Here is a 20,484-nt window from a genome sequence, read left to right as displayed (position 1 = left end):
AGAATTAAATACTTTATCAATTATAGTCCTTTAAAAATGCCTTTTCTCCTTCTTAGGAGGAAATCTTTTCTTCCTGAGATTCTTTAAGATTTAGCCAATGCTTTATTCCATGCATTTCACAATGATAGTATCTTTCTGTCTATATTTTTCCCTCTGCAGCAATTACCTGGCCAACAGCAAGAATTCTGAACTAATTCAGAAACCTTAGAGAAAGCATACAGAACTGCTTTCAATGTAGTACTTCCTTTCAGTTTTGAGATGAGGAAGTTTTTGTACTTCAATTACTGGAAGCTGATTAGGGTCCTGGGTGTGAAAAAGGAATTTTGCCTTATGCCAGCTGCCATCTTGAATCTGTAAAACAAGAACAAAGTGCTTTGATAGGTAATTGTGTCATTAGCAATCATTCTCGGCAGACAATGCCCTTCACTGTCAGACAATGCAGCTTAGTTTAAGGGTTAGAGCTAATGAATAGGAAGTCCCTAGAAAGTAAGTGCTGGCACAGAGTTAAGTGCTCAGTGGTTAACAATCACTATGACTAATTGAAGACATGGTTTATTCTTTTCTCTAAATGGCAGTATGTGTTCTGATTTTTCAGTCTATGAGGCTAAGGCTTCTGCTTCTGCTCTCTGTGGATCGGTACGAAGGCTGTTCCTAATATTCCTAATATATTCCTAATATAAGTAACACCCATCTGCTTTGTGTTCCTTTACGTGGGACTGATTCTTCAGGATGGGCATTCTTCTTGGATGAAAGGCAATGAGCTATCTCAACCTTTATGTACTTTAGGTAGGAAATAACCAGAATTGCTTCAGTCAGAAGCAAATTATAATTATGTAAATCATCTTTTAGCTTTCTTTATTGCCAGTCTGTGGTTATTGTTTATATATTTTCTTTCCTCTCCTCTTTCTAGGCCTTTCTGTTTGTCTTATATACTATATGCTCTTTTGTTTCTGATAAATTTTACTATGGAACAAAAACACCTTATGATTACGATTCAACAAGATAAAATAGATAAACACAATTGACTAGTTTTGTGAAGCTTTTTATTAAGTTTATTCACTTCCTCATTTACTGAATTATTATATAAATTTTAAAATTTGAAGGATCCTTAGAGATTATTTAAGCTATGAATTCCATGTACTAGTCATTAGCTTGGTGTTATAACTAGAACTAGAGTTCGGTGTGTAAGACACCATTAGATTAACTCGTTAAGTCTTTCGAGCAATATTTATTGAGCACTAAGTACAGTTGACCCAGTTGAATAAGATTCAATCCTCTACTTTCTTACAGTGCCTGGGAAATATGAAGATGAATAAATTAGTTCTGGTGTTTGAATACTAGCAGCTTATACATCTAGTTGGAGAGAGGGGAAACGCAAACAAATAGACATAACACAAGACAATATGCCAGAAGTATAATATAAATAATGTAGACAGCGAATGCTGAATTCCTCATTTCCCACTGAAGTACTCAGGGGAAGCTTCATGAGTTCAGAATTCAGAACTTAAGATGGGCTTTAACGTATGCCTAATGTTGCCACTTGGTTAGAGAGGGAGAGAAGGCATTTCAGAGAAAGGTAATGACATGAATAAAAACAAACATACAAACAAAAAACAGTTGGAAGAGTAGAAGATGGTTGCAAAAATAAGCCTAGCGTGGTGTTTTAGTGCACAGATTTTGGCCTGGAACAGACTTTGATAGAAATCCAGGTACAACCAGTCTCTTTACATACAAAATGTGAAAAATAAAAACCTCACACAGTTGTGAGGATTAAATGAGTTTTCAGTTAAAGTACCTACCAGGATAGTGTGGCATGGGCTTTGGAGTTAAACACACTTGGTGTTTATTTCTTAGTCTTCACTAATTAGCTGGATGACTTGAGCAAGTTATTTAACCTCTCCGTGCTTTCACTTTCTTATTATTAAGAGAGACTTCTTTACAAAGCTGTTATAATTAAATAAAATAATGTATGTAATACAGGGTACTTGCTATATAATAAAGCCCTGATAACTAGTAGTAGGAATTATTGATGTTATTATTATTGTTGTTGTTGTCATTATTTTTCTTCTTCTTCTTCTTCTTCTTCTTCTTCTTCTTCTTCTTCTTCTTCTTCTGTCGGTTTGGTCTTAGCTTTGGGTTGACAGTCAATCAAAGCCCACACTAGAAATGTAGGTTGGGGCCTGACTGTCCTAAGTGCTAAACAAAGACCTGATAAGTTTGGATTGTATTTCAGAGATAGTGAGTCACTGAAAGTTTCTGGAAAAAAACTGTAAAAGTTAAATGAAATTGTTGGTAATGTTGATCTCTGCTTATAGAGATGAGCTGTATGTTTGCCTCTCATTTTTCAAATACTCAAGCCCTATTTGTCTGAAAATAAAATGTTGTGAAAAAGTAGAGTCCCTTGGAAATGGTAAGAGATGTTAAATCACTAGCACACAAGAAAAGGAAACCGAGCTACTTAAAGCCATTAACGATACGTATATAAAGTGGATATTATTCTCTATAACAGGGTCAGGAAACTCTTCTGTAAAGGGCTAGTAATAAATGTTTTAGGTTTTGTGCACCATACAATCTGTCATATTTATTTAACTCTGCCATCATAGTGTGATAACAGCCATAGATAATAAGTAAATAAACAGGGGTGCCTGGGTAGCTCAGTCAGTTGAACAGCCAACTCTGGTTCAGGTCATGATTTTGTGGTCCTGATGTGCACCATACAATCTGTCATATTTATTTAACTCTGCCATCATAGTGTGATAACAGCCATAGATAATAAGTAAATAAACAGGGGTGCCTGGGTAGCTCAGTCAGTTGAACAGCCAACTCTGGTTCAGGTCATGATTTTGTGGTCCTGAGTTCAAGCCCCGCATCAGGCTCTGTACTGACAACTCAGAGCCGGGAGCCTGCTTCAGATTCTGTGTCTCCTTCTCTCTCTGCCCCTCCCCCCACTCACATTCTCTCTCTCTCTCTCTCTCTCTCTCAAAAATGAAAACCACTAGGGCGCCTGGGTGGCGCAGTCGGTTAAGCGTCCGACTTCAGCCAGGTCACGATCTCGCGGTCTGTGAGTTCGAGCCCCGCGTCGGGCTCTGGGCTGATGGTTCAGAGCCTGGAGCCTGTTTCCGATTCTGTGTCTCCCTCTCTCTCTGCCCCTCCCCCGTTCATGCTCTGTCTCTCTCTGTCCCAAAAATAAATAAACGTTGAAAAAAAAAATTAAAAAAAAAATGAAAACCATTAAAAAAAGATTAAAAAATAAGTAAATGAACAAATGTGGCTGTGTTCCAATAACATTTATTTACAAAAACTAGTGGTAAGCTGGAGTTGGTCTGTGGACTATAGTTTGCCGCTACCTGCTGTATACCACATCTCTTAAAATTATAGATTTTTTCATAAATTTGTTATTTAATTTTAATAGGAAAAATGGGCTATGATTCAAATATTGTTTGGTAGGGCCAGCCAATCTGCAAGTCTGCCCACATTTGGTATCGGGTGTAGCGACCGACAAAATGAAATACAACTGACTTGGCCTCTATAACCTGTCTTCCATGAAATAATGAGATGTGGAATCACAGTGGTGAAAATATATGGAATAAATCTACTTATATGCTCTGTCCATCTAGGTGTAATATAATTATTCAAGATGAGGAACAAAAATTAAATCTATGTATTAACACCTATTGCATATAAAAATCCATGGATGACCAATGTGTGTGACAAAAGTTGACAAGATATAAGCAAATGCTTGATTCTGAAAAATGTAATTTTATTACAAATTGGGGACATTAAAACTTACTACCCATCTGGATCTTCAGTTTACAATTAAAGTCTTATTCTGATTATTTTAATTTTATGGTCTTGTAATTTAATGTTAGTTATACTGAACAATTCTAAAAGTGCCATCCCTTACCTTGCAGTCATCTGAAAGCACCTTAGGTTCAAGTAGAGTGTTTTCTTCAAAAATCTGGCCATTCCATCCCTTGAAGCCAATAGGTAATCCTGAGCCACTTGACTGAGCACTTGTCCACACTGGTGTGTTTAGACAGTGAATAGTGATGATATGGGTGGCTTCTGAGCTCAGTAAGTGAAGGAAGTTCATCTGGACTTTTCCAACTCCAAACTCCAACTAATGTCATAGAAACAATATACAGGTTATAAGATGTGGCAATTGATAAACTTATAATTTGGGGGAATTTGAGGAAAGTCCTTGGAATGCAGCCTTGAGAAAACTACTTTCCTTGGCATTTAAATGCCAGTCAACAGCGTGTGACTGAACCACTGGCTTTTGCAGGGGTGGGGAGCAGGGAATGCCTGATTTATAGCATTTTCTGATTTCCATGGTGTAAACACTCCTACCATGCCTGATTTCAGGATATCATGGTGGTATCACTGGACATGGAGTTGGAAAGAGATACAACTCTTTCTGGATGAGTCTGTATGAGCCGGCTTCAGCATACCATTAGACTACTAGATGTGACAAAAAAAATTATAATTTTTATAATGTTATCTAAAATGCATTAATAATTAGTTGTTGACTAATAATTTTTTCCACAAAAATCTGAAATTGTGTATACTTTCCTTGCAGATCGTTTTTGGAGTTTCCACAGATAAGTTAGAAGTTGCAATAATAACTTGTTGAGTAATTTTAATTATGAGAGCTTTTAAAGATCAGGATAGAATCTTCTTCTTTGTGTTGCCAGCCCCTAACGCAGTTACAGTCATACAGCAAATCTTCAGTAAAAGTTTATTGAAATGACTGAATGCATAACAAGTATTAATAATAAAGTCAACAATATAGAGCAAAATTAGAGCAAGGAGGTCTGATTGCATATTTCCCAGGCTTGGGCAAGGAAAGAGATTTCTCCTTTTTTTCTTTCTTTAATTTTTTTTAAATTTATTTTTGAGAGACAAGAGAGAGACAGAGCAGACGTTGGGGAGGGGCAGAGAGAGAATGAGAACAGACTCTGAAGCAGGCTCCAGGCTCTGAGCCATCAGCACAGAGCCCGATGCAGGGCTTGAACTCACAGACTATGAGATCATGACCTGAGCTGAAGTCGGACGCTCAACCGACTGAGCCACCCAGGTGCTCCAAGAGATTTTTCTATAGTTTTTGACATTATTATTTTAGCAATATTCAAGCAGAGGTATGGTCATAACATAAGTGAACAAAAATGGTTTCTACAAGGAATTTATATGAATTTCCAAACATGAAATTAGAAAAATATCAGTTATGAGGTAACAGAGAAAGAAAAAAATAAAACAACAATCAAAAAAGTAAAAGGAACAGAGAAGAAAGGCAAAGGAAGGTCAGTGAGGCTGAAAACATGGAAGGATCATCATAAGGAACATTAGAGTTTAAGTAGTTCAGTTTTCTTTATTTTACAGGTGAGAGTCACAAGCTTGTAAACTATTTAACCTTTCTAAGACTTAGTTTCTTTGTTGGTAAGGTAGCGTATAACACTGACATGGCAGGGATGCTATAAGGATTTAAGGAGCCACATGTCACTTACCTAGCACAGTGCTGGCACAGAGTAGGCTCTTTGGTGGCTCAGAGTGCCATTTGCCAGGTTAGTAGAGGAATAGAAACTAGAACCCAGGTCCCTGATTCCAAGTTTACCATTCTTTCCACTACCTGCCCAGTCTTTCTCAGGTTGAGTTTACAGATAGGAGAGATGGGAGAGCTGATTCAGTCAAGGAAGGAATTGGAGTGCAGCTCCTTGGCTACTCCTGTCTCCTTTGCACACCCTTCCCAGTCCCCATCTTTCTTCTGTGATAACCCAAATAAACATTCTGGGCCAAATCCAGGGGAGTGAGTATGATCATGCAGATATTTTGCAAGTAAGATTATCATGCTGATCTTCATCAGAGGAACATGGATTCCCTACGAATGGAAGAATCTTTCCTTCCTCTGCTTTGAGGTTAGTAATAACGGTGAATACCTACTGAGATGAACTGGTGAAACACCCCGGTTAATGAAGAGTGATATTTTAGCAAAGGGTAGTCTAACAATAAGCAGTGTAGAGATTAATAGACTGCACATTTTACTTGCTGCCTCTTTATAATGGACCAAACATACAATAGGCATGTGTATCCATTCTTTGTCAATGAGAAATAAGTTCTTGGTAATAATACCAAACTGGTTTGACCAGAAAAAGAAAAAAATGCAGTTTTGATTTCTTCAGTATTTGTTATGTGTAGAACTAAGCTTTAGGTTTTATAAGTGCTTGTTATAATCTCCAGTATCATACCAAACTAACTTTCATTCATTCTATTATACTTGAAAGAAGTTTTAAATAATAGTCAATGGATATTTAAGGCAGGTTCTTTTGTGCTAAATCACCAAAAATAGTAAGCTTTGTGGCAACATTCCTCTTTTAATGATATCATTTTCAGAAAACTTTAGGTAACTGATTACTAATTACAAACACTGGGGATTTTCTAATGTATATGTATGCATAAAAACATATGTTCCATATTTTTAAAAGGAAATTTAAAAAGCATAATCAGTAGAGTAAGCCAAGATATGTCAATCATAAAAGACATCATCAAAATGTCAAGATTCACTAGAATTACTTTTTAAAAACAAAAAATTTCTTATATGTGGTAGAGAATGATACCTTGCTTCCATTCATAAAATTCATAATTTTTTAAGGTTACAGAATTTTAAAAGTTATGTTCCCTGAAACTGGGCAAGTACTCGCATGTGTTCTACAATTCAATACATACCTTTGTTACAGAAACAGGAGATAAACATGTCTGACCACCAGCACTGAAATTGCAGAAAACCTCAATGGCATCTGAAGGGCATCCAAGATTTGGATCAATCCAGTATTTTCCTATTAATTTATTGTAAAACACAAAAATACTTAAATGCCATACTAAAACCTATTTGAATCATCATTACAAATTATCATACTTTAAATATACATTTTTATAGTCTTAACTGTAAAAAAACTTAGAAGATTATAAAGATATTTACATTTAGTCAATGAATGAAAGCTGCAAGCATTATATAAAATTGATACCAAAAGTACTGTATTTTTCACGTGCCTATCAACTTAAGGGCATTTTATAATTTTAACAAAAAATGGTATAATGGCTGAATTTATTGCCTCTTTTTTTTTTTTTTTAGTTTATTTATTTATCTTGAGAGAGAGAAGGAGAGAGAGACAAGCAGGAGAGGAACAGAGAGAGGGAGGGAGAGAATCCCGATCAGGCTCTGTGCTGTCAGTTCTGAGCCTGATGCAGGGCTCAAATTCTCAAACTGAACCATGAGATCATGACGTGAGCTGCAACCAAGAGCCAGATACTTAACGAACTGAGCGATCTAGGCCCCCCTACTGCTTTCTATAGATGAGACCATCAGCTTAAAGGAACCGTCTAAAGTTACATAGTTAACAGAAAAGTTGCAATTAATGTGGTATATGTGTATATGTATGTTCTATGTGATTACAGAGTTTAAAAAAATACATACTATATACATGTACATGTATGTTAAATGGAAACAACTTCAATCTCCCTGAGGTAAAATATTACCTTTATGAATATTGGCATAAAATTAATAAAACATTCTTTGTTTTCAGACAGAAAAGGTACAATTAAATGGTTATCTTTTTTGTGGTTTCTTCATCAGATTTGCAAGTGAGAAAAACTGAAGTCCCTGTACCGAGTGTAAACCTGCCAACCTTTGCCTTCACTGACTGCTCAGCAGAATCAAAAGGAGTCTTGAAAGTCAGTCTACAGGAAATTCTCAGGCTGAAGAACGATTGATCTAGCATCTGAGTTCCAGAGTAACGGGCTCAGAATATTGCAGGAGCACCTTATTCTAAAAGCAAAGACTAAGAATTTTTAAATGAGAGATAGCTCTGCTTTCTTGCATTAAAAAGGCAAGACAATCAAACAGTACTTGTCATTTCTTCAGTAGCGAGGAATCCTTGTCTTTCTTACCCTATTGCAAAGATTCCTCTACCGCAACCTGGGCTTCCTCTGGTCCATTATTTTAGATTTCCAGAACATCTTCAACAACTCTTTACTAACTCTACTAATCTTTCAAAATGCATACCTCCTGAATTGGTGGCTCCAAAAATAGGGACTCTGTTGCAATGTTTTTCAAATTTTAGTGGCATTAGAAACATCTGTTAAAACACAGGTAGCTGGACCCCATCCCCAGAGTTGCTGATTCATTAAGTCTGAGGCAGGCCTTGAGAACCTGCATTTCAACAGTATCTAACTCTGGTCCAGGGACATTTGAAGACCTACTGATCTATTAAGATATGGAAGAACTGGGTGAATGAAATCCTATCCTCTGCCCCCACCCCTTTTTTTTTTAATCTTTCCCTCAGAATTTCAGACATTTTGTAAAGGTTGTAGAAATTAGTGCTGGATTTTTTACCAGGTTCTAGAGCAGGCTTCTAGTCTTATCTAATGAGGTAAACACATAATCTTCACTACTCTCTCTTGTCTTCCAAGAAACCGTTTCCTTCTACTATGTGAGCTTATTAATAAGTTCTTTATAAAAAGTTTTCCATCAACCAAACTCTCATTGTTATATGGGGAAGAATGCTTTGAATTCAGGTATTATGCTGTACAACGGTGAAATGGTAGAGACTTCATAATTTTTTCAGGATACGTTGAGCTATAAATGAAGCACCATACCATAATATGTCTTTTGTAGGCCCAAACGTTCTAACCTAAAACTGGCTCTCCCATGGGCACAGCACTTCCCTTGCAGCTCTTTCAAGTTCTGCCACAGCCTCTATTATCTTTGTGTTTGGAGTAGGGAAGGTGTCTTTCTTTCCCTTCACTGCCACCTCCGGACCATTCTTCCTATATTTTTCCTAAAACAACTCCATGGTAAAACTACTGTCATTATATTACATCATCCATTACCCCTTCCTCTTGCAAGCCACTTTCTTTGAAGATTTTATCATTGCATGGCTATTACTTTCATAAAATACACTTATGACCTAATTCTTGGTGAGACGGATGACACTTCCAATACCCTGGCCTCTCAGTTCCTTGAACTCTTCTGCCAATGTTCTCGTACCCTTCCCCTGCTCCCCCTACTGCCCCATTCACTTTAACCCTCAACTTCCCCAGGCCGTACCCTAGCCTTTGTCATTATCTACAAACCAGAATTCTGCCATTATTTCACCTCTTCTCTTTTTTTTTTTTTCAACGTTTATTTATTTTTGCGACAGAGAGAGACAGAGCATGAACGGGGGAGGGGCAGAGAGAGAGGGAGACACAGAATCGGAAACAGGCTCCAGGCTCTGAGCCATCAGCCCAGAGCCCGACGCGGGGCTCGAACTCACGGACCGCGAGATCGTGACCTGGCTGAAGTCGGAGGCTTAACCGACTGCGCCACCCAGGCGCCCCATCACCTCTTCTCTTTTGAACCCATTCTCTATTGTCCTGACTCCAATTATTCTCCCATCCTATCAGGACCTACAATCCATCGATAATATTTTTTTCATGATTTCTCATAATCATGTGTTCGATTCCCTCCCTACCCAAGTAAAACCCACAGATCTTTGCTAAAATTACTTCCTTGGAGACTTCCATAACATCCCTGCCCTGCCACAATTCATTGTGCTTGCCTTATAAAATCCCAACCTCATAGAAGTCCAATTTTCACCTGTACCTGCACAGCTAAATGTGGCTGAAGAAAAATACAACTATGTGGACTGGGCTCACTTTAAATTCACATGTTTGTAAGACTGCCAGACAGCAACACCATGTTTCCCTAATTAGTTCCCTCTGTTGCTCTCCTAGTTAACTGTTTGAAACCTTCTCTTCTTCTCTCACCTTTGTTATACCCATCCCTTCACCTTTATTCTTGAGTGATAACCTTTCAATGTCACTGAGGCAACTGAGGCAATGTGAAAGGAGCTTACAGAACCTCCAGCTACCACATCTCCTTACCTATCTGTGCTTGCACACATATATTCTGCCTTCCTTCTTATTATCGTGAATCGACTGTGTTCCTATGGAAGGCTTGTCTATTACACCTTCAGTTTCAAATTCTTCCTCTCTTAATTTTCTTTTGAGTGTAATTCTGCTTGCTGTTTCTGCCAGTTCTCATTCATGGTGTTTTATCAACCGGTATGCCTCAGTATCATTGACTGTGTGCTGGGCACTACCTTTGAGAAACGATTTGTGGAAACAATTTGAGCCCTAGGATGATGGTATATTTTATAGAAGACTTTTGTTTCTGTTAGACATGGGATGGGGGGTACTAGCAGTCTGGAATCATCTTAGTCCAAGTTCAAAGCTTAAGACTCTGAGCTATCTTCATGATGTGAATGAAGCTAGGCTATAGTCTTGTCTCTTCCAGTTTATGTTTACTTTCAGAGTGGAGCCCTTTGAAAACCTAAATCCTCACATTTGATGGGCCACAGATACCAATTTTTGACCCGAGCCCCACAAAGCTACCAAAAGCTGTATTTAGAACACACCCAGGGCAAAAGCAGTTCTAACTGTGTTCATTTCTTTGCTGTCTCCTTCAAAATGTTGGCTTAAAATTCCCTCACTATTTTGTTGGCTATTTGATGCTTTTAACTTGAAAACAAATTTTAAAAGATATTCAGCCTGGCAATTTGAATTACCTCCTTCATTACTGGAAATGGAAACTCTCTGGCTCTATAATTTTCTCTTAAAATCTGATGAAGTTTTAACCACTACTATTCCTCTTAACTGCTCTCGTGAAGCTCACACAGAGCATCATGCTGCTAAATTCAGTAGCCTTTCTCAGGAACCCAGTCGATCCTCAGGCAAAATTTTCTTCACTACTGTTCATCTAGTTTTCCTCCTATCAGGGATAGCTTCTTCTCAGTTTTCTTTGCTAGTTTCTCCACATTTCCCTGATCTCTAAACATTGAAGAGCCCGAAGGCATAGGGTTTAGATCTCAGCTACCTCAGCTTTTCTTTCTCCGCCTAGTCTTTAGGTAGTTGTAAGCAGTCCAGGGGCATTAGATACTATTGATATGCAAATGACGTCATAATTTTTACCCCTAGCCAGAACCTTTCTCTCATAGCCACCAACCTCCTTGACATTCTTACTTTATGCTGAACAGACATCTCAAATGAGATATATCTAAAACTGAACTCCTGATTTTTCCTCCAAAACTTGCTTCTGCATCTCTCTTACAGCAACTCCACACTTCCATCCATTAGTCAAAAAGCTTAGAGTCACCCTCTATCATTCTATTTCTCTCATAACCCACATCCAAATTATCATCAAGAACTGCTGGCTGTACCTTAAGGCAGAGCCAAAGACTTGATCATTTATCACTTATTCTACTAATTCTAGTCCAGCCTACCGTCATCTCTTACCTGGATCTTTTTCAGTGGCCTCTTCAATGGTTTCTTTTACTGTTGTCCTCATTATATTTGCAATACATTAGCCAGAATAATATTTCAAAGATTTAAGTCAAATCCTATCATTTCTTTGCTGCAAAACTTTGAATGGCTTCCCACCATATTCAGAATAAAAGCTGGAGTCTCTTGAGTAGTCTGTAAGATCTTATATAATCTGGTTTTTTGGATATCTTCTGACTTCATTTTCTACCACTTGCCCTTATGCACTCTCTTCTGGTCACTGGCCTTTTTGTTAATCCTAGAACATACTACATATACTCCAGTCCCAGGGCCTTTGCATTTGCATTTGTTCTTTCTGCCTGGAAAGCTCTTTCTCTAGATTTCCTATAGCTTATACCTTTACCTTCTTCCGATATGGCTCAAATGTCATGTTCTCACAGATGCCTTATCTAGCTACTATACTTGAAAACTTCACCCCCACTCCATTTTCTATCATATCCCCCTTCCCTGCTGTTTTGTGTTTCTCTATAGCATTTGCTGTCTCCTAGTGATGAAAATATTGTTGGGCATTAAAACCTTTCTGATACCTTGCAATCCACACCACTTAGTTATTTTTCTTACAAAGAAGGCAGACCTTGAATTAGATTTCAGTCATTTGTATGTCTTAAAATGTCTTTGTTACTTTCAATTCGATAGAATTTCATGTTTATGCCATCAAATATGGGAAAGAATCAAACAGAACTACTGTAGGCAGCTGTAACTGTCTATATTAGTTTAGTTTTTGTAGTAATTTAAGGCAGGAAATATCTATAGAAGTTAAGCATTTTATTAATATAAATAAAATGAATATTTTCATTGCACTTATAGAATGGAAGCTTATGTTTTTGGACAAGTGTGTGTGTGTTATGTGATGTATATGTGTGTATATATAATTTAAATAAAATATGGACTACTAGTTACCATATAGAAGAACATAACATTTTTTTTTTCAAATCAGCATATGTGTCATTGTTACATATAAGTTTTTAGCAAAAAATTTAACTACTAATATTGATCGTACAGCTGACCACAGACCCAATAGAAATTAAAATTAAATGATATATTACAGCAGACAGGGTTCCCTTATCTATCATTAGATAAATAGAACTGTTCTACTTGCTTTAAAGCTTTTCCTTTATGGTTCGATTCTAAATTCATTTTTGTACCTCTGGTTAATGGATTTGGGGCTATCAGTGTACGAATGAAAAAATTCCAAGAATACCAAACCATCTTCCTACTCACTGACTCTATAGTGATGCATTTAAATTCCATTTTGTGTAAAAGCCATAATTTTAGGAGGTGTGCTGATGGGGGCTCTCCCATGTATATTTTTTTCATGTTATCACCTTTGGCAGACCCGACAGGTATTCCTATTAACCCAAAGGTCAGTCCTCCATATTTTAATTGTTATCATGAATATGATATGTTCCAAACACGATGTGTAAGCAAGTACTATAATTAGGGTGGAGTAAGAAAAGTTGGGGATCAATAAGGATGCATAGAAGAAGACATTTGTAATGTGAACCCTCAGAAAGGGATACTCTGACTTCAGAATCATGTCTCCCTCTAAGAGTATTTGGTTTTTGATAACATTAAAATGCTTTCCTATAAGCGTTTTATCAAAACGATTAAGATTCAAAATGAATATAGTATCAATCTCAGACACACTGAAATGATGGAATTAGACATCAGAGTTTGAGAAAACCAAGAACTTACCATCTGATACTTTGTGTTCACAGTTAAGCAAATCTCTGCAGATTCGTGCTGGGTTATCTCGTGTGCCAAGAGGATTCTTGATGCTGTGCAGTAAATTGCTAAGGTAGTTCAGGGTTTTGGATATCTCTGCACCGTAGTCAATTAGAGTCACTTCAGTATTTTGGTAGTTCTGCCAAGTCATCACAGGAATCATATTAGCAAAAAACCAGAGTAGCCAGCAGCATTATTGAACCCTCATCATCAACATGGACCAAGGCAGAAGAAAAATGTATCTTTGTTGTGTGCGGTGACTTGGGAGTAGGATGTAAAGATCAGTTTATATTCAAATATAGCCATCTATGTATATTTTATTAAACTGGATCCTAAGTAAGAGATTAAATTCACTCCAAAAGCCTAGTTTTCAAGCTAACATAAAACTTAACAATTATTATGCCCACTGTAGTATATTATTTTTTAAGAAATTATACATTGAATAGAGTTTAGTCAAGAAAAATGAGTAACAGTGATAGATCCCATTTTAAGAAATGGCTAACTTCATTAAACTATTTTCTTCTACAGTATCTAATTCGTTGTTTAAAAATTCCTTAAATGATATTACACCTTTTAAAAATGTTTTCCTTAAAAAAACCCATGCATATATTTCTGCTTATTAAAAATGCTTACTTTGTCCTTAAAAGTAGTTTCATTACGTTCAATCTGTTTTAAATACAATCTTTGAGATAAAGCCACATTTTGGACTCTGAAAAACTTTCAGTTTAATTTGTATATTGAGAGTGCCAATGTAAATAAAGCCAGATATATTACCTCCATCTGTAGGGCAGCATGTGATTCAATCAAGGCTTGAATAGCAGCATTGATATCCATTTGTTTCTGTGTAAAACAAAACCATTTGAGATTAGCAGGAACATCAACACTGAGTACTCTAAAGTAAGGGCTGTAAATTCTGAAAGCAGTGCTATTAAAGTATACTAGACTTATTATCTGAAGGGGGTTTGTAACTCTTATGGTTAGACAGATGCTGCAAATTTTGCCTGGATAACTGGAAGGACAATATGCTGCCTTCATCCAAATCCTGAAAGTCTCCTAATTAAAACAGGACCAAAGTCTAGAGCCCTCAAATGAAAAACTATTTGTCACTGCTGCATAAACACACACACACAAGTTACTCAAATGGAAGAAGAATAAAATATGACCCCCTCAGTTAATAAATTGTAAAGTGAAGAATAAATAACTGTAGTAATTTATAACAGTTACATTCTTGGAAGGAAAATATAATAAAATACTACTGTCCTGAGGTAGTCACCACATTCGTTTAATCTGATACTTCTGTGGTCTTAAAAACAATTTCTGAAGTTGGAAAATGCACCATTAGTCCCAAAAGAAATAATACAGCATGAATCCAATCTCCTCCTGCATTTAATAAAAGATATTTTTAGAGAAAGGCTCAGCATAACCATTAGTAAAAGTCTTTTTGTATTTTATTTTTTAAAAAAGCTTGGAGACTAAGAAGCCTGAGTTGGGAGAAAGTTCTGTGAAATGGCATCTGTGTACACAAATCAAGCAATCTGATTTCCTTCAGAATGATTGTGTTCCTAAGATATCTTTTTACTTGGAGGGCCATACAATAAAAACTGTTTTCAACAGATCTCTCATAACTCAAGGCTGGTAATTTGAAAAACTATTTAAAATGATGGGACAATCAATAAAATGCACTCTTCCTTGCCTCAACATGTGGTTTTCATATTGGAAAATAATTGACTCATTCTGTGCATATATACTGCCAAACACTGTGATACATATTGAGGATAAACGGTAAGCTAAAAAGAAAACTGCCCTTGTGAAGCTGAAGTTTAAGGGAGAGAAAGGCACTAATCAAATCTTAAAACCACACAATTACAAATTGTGATATGTGCTATGAAAGAAAAGAAGTGCTTGGACCCATGAAAGAAATTAGGGGGTTTCAATGAAATCTGGAGGATGAGAACTTTGGAAGGAGTAGATGAGGGAAGGTTTCCTTGAGATAGTGACATTTGATCTGAGATCTGAAGATAAATAAGAATTGTTAGGAGAGGGGGTGAGAGAGCTTTCCAGGCAGAGTAACAGCCTTGCACAAAAGCTATGAGAGAGAGAAGCATGACCTATTCAAAAAGCAGAAAGGGTCAGCCTAAAAGGTCCTACACAGATTAAATAATTCCGACCATCATGCCTGTGTGAATGAGCAGATTTTGGACATGGGTCGCATGTCCAAAATATTTGCACCAAACATGGGCAATTGAATTAAGTACTAAATAATAGCCATCCTTGTATTTTCCAGGTGGTTTGTTATTAGGGCTTTGATCTTAGAAAACAGCAGAAGCAGTTCTCAAACTCTTCAGTTTAGGACTTTTTGCACTTTTAAATATTATTAAGGGCCTTAAAAAACTTTTATTTACATGAGTTATAACTTTTGGTACTTACCAAAGTAGAAATTAAAACACAAATTTGTGTTATTGCTTTAAAATAACGCATTATACATTTTTTTAAGTTTATTTATTTATTTTGAGAGAAAGTGAGCACAGGCAGGGGAGGGACAGAGAGAGAGAGAGAGAGAGAGAGAGAATCCCAAGCAGGCTCTGCTCTGTCAGTGCAGAGTCATGAGATCATGACCTGAGCTGAGATCAAGAGTGGGAGCTTAACCGACTGAGCCACACCCCAACCCATTATATGTTAATACAAATATTTTAAAGTAAAATAATTGTATTTTCCAAAACAAAAAAATCTGAGAAGAATGGTGCTGTTTTATATATTCGTACATATCTTTAATGTCTGGATTGATAGAAGATAGCTAGATTGTCTTATTTCCTTCAGTATTCAATCTGTTATGATATGTTATTTTAGTTGAAATATATGAAGAAAATCTGGCCCTGCAGAGACATGCAGTTGGAAATAGGATTATTTTAGTAATCTTTTCGGATAATTGTGGATATTCTTTGGTACTATACCAAACTTGACAAATGATCATTTCTTAAGGGTTAGTTGAAATTTGAAATCTGAAATCAAGTCTATGAACTTTTTGTGCTTTTTTATATTAAAATCTATTGGTCTAACTTGAACTGTGAAAGACTCTTTTACCTACCCATGATACTGTTAACATTGCCCATTGATTATTTAGAAAATAACGGTTCATCAGGGTGCCTGGGTGGCTCAGCTGGTTGGGCCCCGACTTCAGCTCAGGTCATGATCTCATGGGTTCATGGGTTTGGGCCCCTCGACGGGGCTGTGCTAATAGCTCACAACATGGAGCCTGCTTCAGGTTCTGCGTCTCCCTCTCTCTCTACCCCTCCCCCGTGCGCGCATGCTCTCTCTCTCTCTCTCTCTCTCAAAAATAAACATTAAAAAAATAAAAAAGAAAAAAAAATAATGGGTCATGGAGTTATGCAGATCTTCCAAATTCTGACACATTTCATTATTAATATCACACAGTTACATTTATTAACACCATCACCAATCTCAGAAAAGTGGAAGTACGGGGAAGCTGTCAAACACATAGTGGTAGATAGAAGTTTTCCCCAATTTTTATTTTTGCTTGAAAGTTTGAGACTTATCATTGGCATCGACTTCTGTCAATAGTTTCCTTGAAATGAGAGGCTTGATTCATTCATGTTTAAGAAAATATCTGCGGAGGGGCACCTGGGTGGCTCAGTCCGTTGAGCGTCTGACTTTGGCTCAGGTCGTCATCTCACGGTTCGTGAGTTCTAGCCCCACGTCAGGCTCTGTGCTGACAGATCAGAGCCTGGAGCCTGCTTCGGATTCTGTGTCTCCCTCTCTCTCTGCCCCCACCCATGCTTGTGCTCTGTCTCTCTCGCTCAAAAATGAATAAACATTAAAAAAATTAATAAAAAAAAGAAAATATCTGCTGAATACTCATGAGTGTATAATATTGTTAGTCTATCTAGTAAATATGGTGTTCTATGAAAAGAGCAGCCAGTTCAGTTTGTAACTGAGACAATTGCACAAGTGCTTTTCCTTGAGGTAAATACTATCCTCTTCAGTATGCAGCAGAAGTGTTTTTCTATATGTTCTTCTATTTTGTTCTAGAGATTACGAAAAAGTTGTATACTCAAGATTGGAGATTTAGGAGGCAGCAGAAATAGTGGAGTAATGACCTCCCAGAATTTTCTCCCCTATAAAAGCAATGAGAAAACTGGAAAAAATGTCAGAATGAAGTTTTTCAGGACTATGGAAATTAACAAAATGCTTGCAGCAATCTGGGGGGCATTTATTTAAGAAAAATATCTGAATCTTGGTAAGGGCAGTGAGCTTCATGGAACTTTAATTTGCCCTATTCCCATGTCTTTCTTTTCAGCTCTGTGGTAGCCCTAAAAATACCAACCCATAATTACAGTAAAAACAAGAAGCCAGGAAGTCATGGGGGGAGCAGAATGGGGTTGGAGTTGCTCTAAAGCATCATTTCCAGTGAATTATTATTATTTGACCTGCCTGGTAGTTAGCTAGAAGACACCATTTGCAAGGCTGTCTTTATTTTACCTGACTCGCAGCTCATCCAGTGCAAAATATCTTTTCCCTAAGCATTTTTCAAAAGCATTTAGAGGGAATTGTTTAACTTTGTGGCTGTCTGGAGCACTGGAAAACAGTTGGGGCAAGCAACAAGCTAACAAAAAGCTTACAAGAGAAAGGTAGGGAATGATGTGTCCCCACAGGAAATCTGAAAAGCTTTGATATATTTCTGGAAATCTAGAAGTCCATGTGCATTTGTAGCATTGTGCATATGCTTAGAAAATATCTGAGAAGGCCCTAAGCTCTTTCCTCTGGCTTTCAGTCTCTGTGAAATCAGGAAGTTAAAGCTAAGGCATAGTTTTTAATCACCTGGCAGAGCAATGAAGGGGTGCTCCAACATACACAGAGACATTTGTTAAAAACTGGGAGACTTACTGGTTCTACCATTTAAGGAAATCTCTCTCCACTTGTTAGCTGACCACTAAGCTGAGTAGAGACTTAACTGGTCACACATGTCAAAGCATAGAGACTTTACAAAATTCAGAAAAGTCAGTAAACAAAATAACATACAACAACAAATAGCAACAAAAATAAACCCAGGGTTGAGGGGAACAATTTTATTTCCAAAAATGCCTCATTATTTTATTTACAATGTACAGTCTTTGACAAAAAAATTACAAGACATGCAAAGAAACATTAAAGTATGGCCCATAAGCAAGCAAACGGGTAATCAGTCAATAGGAGCTGTCCCTGAAGAAGCCTAGATGTTGTACTTAGTAGACAAAGACTTTTTAAAGCTATTGTAGATACATTAAAAAAAAAACTAAAGGAAACAATGTCTATAGAACTAAACAAAAGTATGAAAAAGATGTCTTACAAATAAAGAATATCAATTACAAAAAAAAAAAAAAGGAAATTATAGAAAAGAACCAAATAGAAATTCTGTAGTTGAAAGGTACAAAAAATGAAATGAAAATTTACTAGAAAGGCTCAAGGGTAGATTTCAGTAGACAGAAGAATCAGTGAACTTGAAGATAGGTTTATTGAAATTTTCCAATCAGAAGAGTATACAGATAAAACAGTGAAGAAAATGAACAGAGGCTCTGAAACCTATGGAACACCAACAAAAATACTAACATGTGCATAATGGGAGTCTCAGAAGAGGAAGAGAAAATGGGGCAGAAAGAATATTTCAAGAAATAATAATGGCTGTAAGACAGTGATGAGAGAAATTAAACAAGAAGAAACAAATGGAAAGATATTCTATGGTTATGGATCAAAAGAATTAATATTTTGTTTTGTTTTTTGTTAAAATGTCCATATTACCCAAAGTAATCTACAGAGTCATGCAATCCCTTATCAAAATTTCAATGGCACTTTTCACAGAAATAGAACAAACAATTCTAAAATTTTTAGGAAGACCTTGAATAGTCAAAGACATCTTAAGAAGAAGAACAAAGATGGAGGCATCTTGCTCCCTAATTTCAAGCTAGTAGTAAAAGCCATAGTAATCAAAACAGTATGGTACTGGTATTAAGACTGACACACAGATCAAAGGAACAGAATAGAGAACCCAGAAATAAATCCATGGATATGTGGCCAATTAATTTACAACAAAGGAGCCAAAAATATACAATGAAGTAGGGGCAGTCTCTTCAATAAATGGTATTGGGAAAACTTGACAGGAACATGCAATAGGATGAAACTGGATCACTACCTTAACCAGACACAAAAATTAACTCAAAATCGATAAAGACTTGAATGTAAGACCTGAAACCATAAAACTCTTAGAAGCAAACACAGGTGGTAAGTTCTTTGATACCAGTTTTGGTGATAATTTTTTTTGGATTGACACCAAAAGCAAAGGCAACAAAAGCATTGTAAACAAGTGAGATCACATCAAACTAAGAAGTTTCTGCAGAGCAAAAGAAACAATCAGCAGAATGAAAAGTCAATCTACTGAATGGAAGAAAATATTTGCAAATCATATAATCAGATATGTGGTTAATATCCAAAATATACAACTAAATCACAAAACCCTAAAACAATCCAATTAAAAATTGGGCAGAGGATCTGAACTGACATTTTTCCAAAGAAAAAATAGAAATGGCCAACAGGTTTATGAAAAGGTGTTCAACATCATTAATCATAAGGAAAGTGCAACTCAAAACCACAATGAGCTATCATTTCATACCTGTTAGAATGGCTATTATCAAAAGACAACAAATAACAAGTGCTGGAGAGGATGTGGAGAAAAGGAAGCTCTTGTAAACTGTTGGTGGGAATGTAAATTGGTACAGCCCCTGTAAAATACAGTATGGAGATCCCCCCCCCAAATAAATAGAATTACCATCTGATCCAGCTAGTCCAATTCTGGGTATTTATCGGAAGAATACAAAAATGCTGATTTGAAAACATATATGCTTTCCTATGTTCACTGCAGCATTATTTACAATAGATAAGAAATGGAGAGAACCTGAACCACCTAAAACTAATATAATGTTATATGTCAATTATACCTCAATTTAAAAAAGGGAATGGATGAAAATTTGATGAGAAACATTAATCTACACATCCAAGAAGATCAATGAACTTCCACAGATACATCATAATGAAACTGTTGAAGGATAAAGACAGAGAGAATCTTGAAGGCAGAAACAGAAAAGATTCATTATACCCAAGAGGTCCTCAATGAAATTAACAGCGAAATTTTCATAAAAAAATCATAAAGGTAAAAAGGCAGTGGGACAACATATTCAGAGTGCTGAAAGAAAAAGACCATCAACCAAGAGTGCTATTTCAAATAAAACTATCTTTCCAAAATAAAGGAAAAATTAAGAAATTCCAAGATAAATAAAAACTAAGAGAATTCATCACTAACAAAACTTCCCTAGAAAAATAATAATTTCAGCCTGAAAT

The 20,484-nt window shown here is 36.5% G+C and overlaps 1 protein-coding gene across 1 annotated transcript in view; it reads right to left on the bottom strand.

Moving 5' to 3' along the window:
* Positions 1 to 204: 204 nt before the first annotated feature.
* Positions 205 to 20,484, bottom strand: part of COL24A1 (collagen type XXIV alpha 1 chain) — a 413,841-nt gene continuing 393,561 nt past the window's right edge. Inside the window, exons 56-60 of the mRNA XM_047085469.1 lie at positions 13,873 to 13,938; positions 13,069 to 13,237; positions 6,721 to 6,830; positions 3,905 to 4,120; positions 205 to 351 (exon numbers count right to left, since the gene is read on the bottom strand). Coding sequence (XP_046941425.1) covers positions 205 to 351; positions 3,905 to 4,120; positions 6,721 to 6,830; positions 13,069 to 13,237; positions 13,873 to 13,938 — 708 coding nt within the window. The remainder of the gene's footprint in view (positions 352 to 3,904; positions 4,121 to 6,720; positions 6,831 to 13,068; positions 13,238 to 13,872; positions 13,939 to 20,484) is intronic.

The sequence above is a fragment of the Lynx rufus genome, unplaced genomic scaffold (genome assembly GCF_022079265.1).
Source record: "Lynx rufus isolate CCGP_SWC_20201006 ecotype Redwood Valley unplaced genomic scaffold, mLynRuf1.p SCAF_2, whole genome shotgun sequence".
Taxonomy (NCBI): Eukaryota; Metazoa; Chordata; class Mammalia; order Carnivora; family Felidae; genus Lynx; species Lynx rufus.
This window is presented reverse-complemented; position numbering and strand designations above follow the sequence as displayed.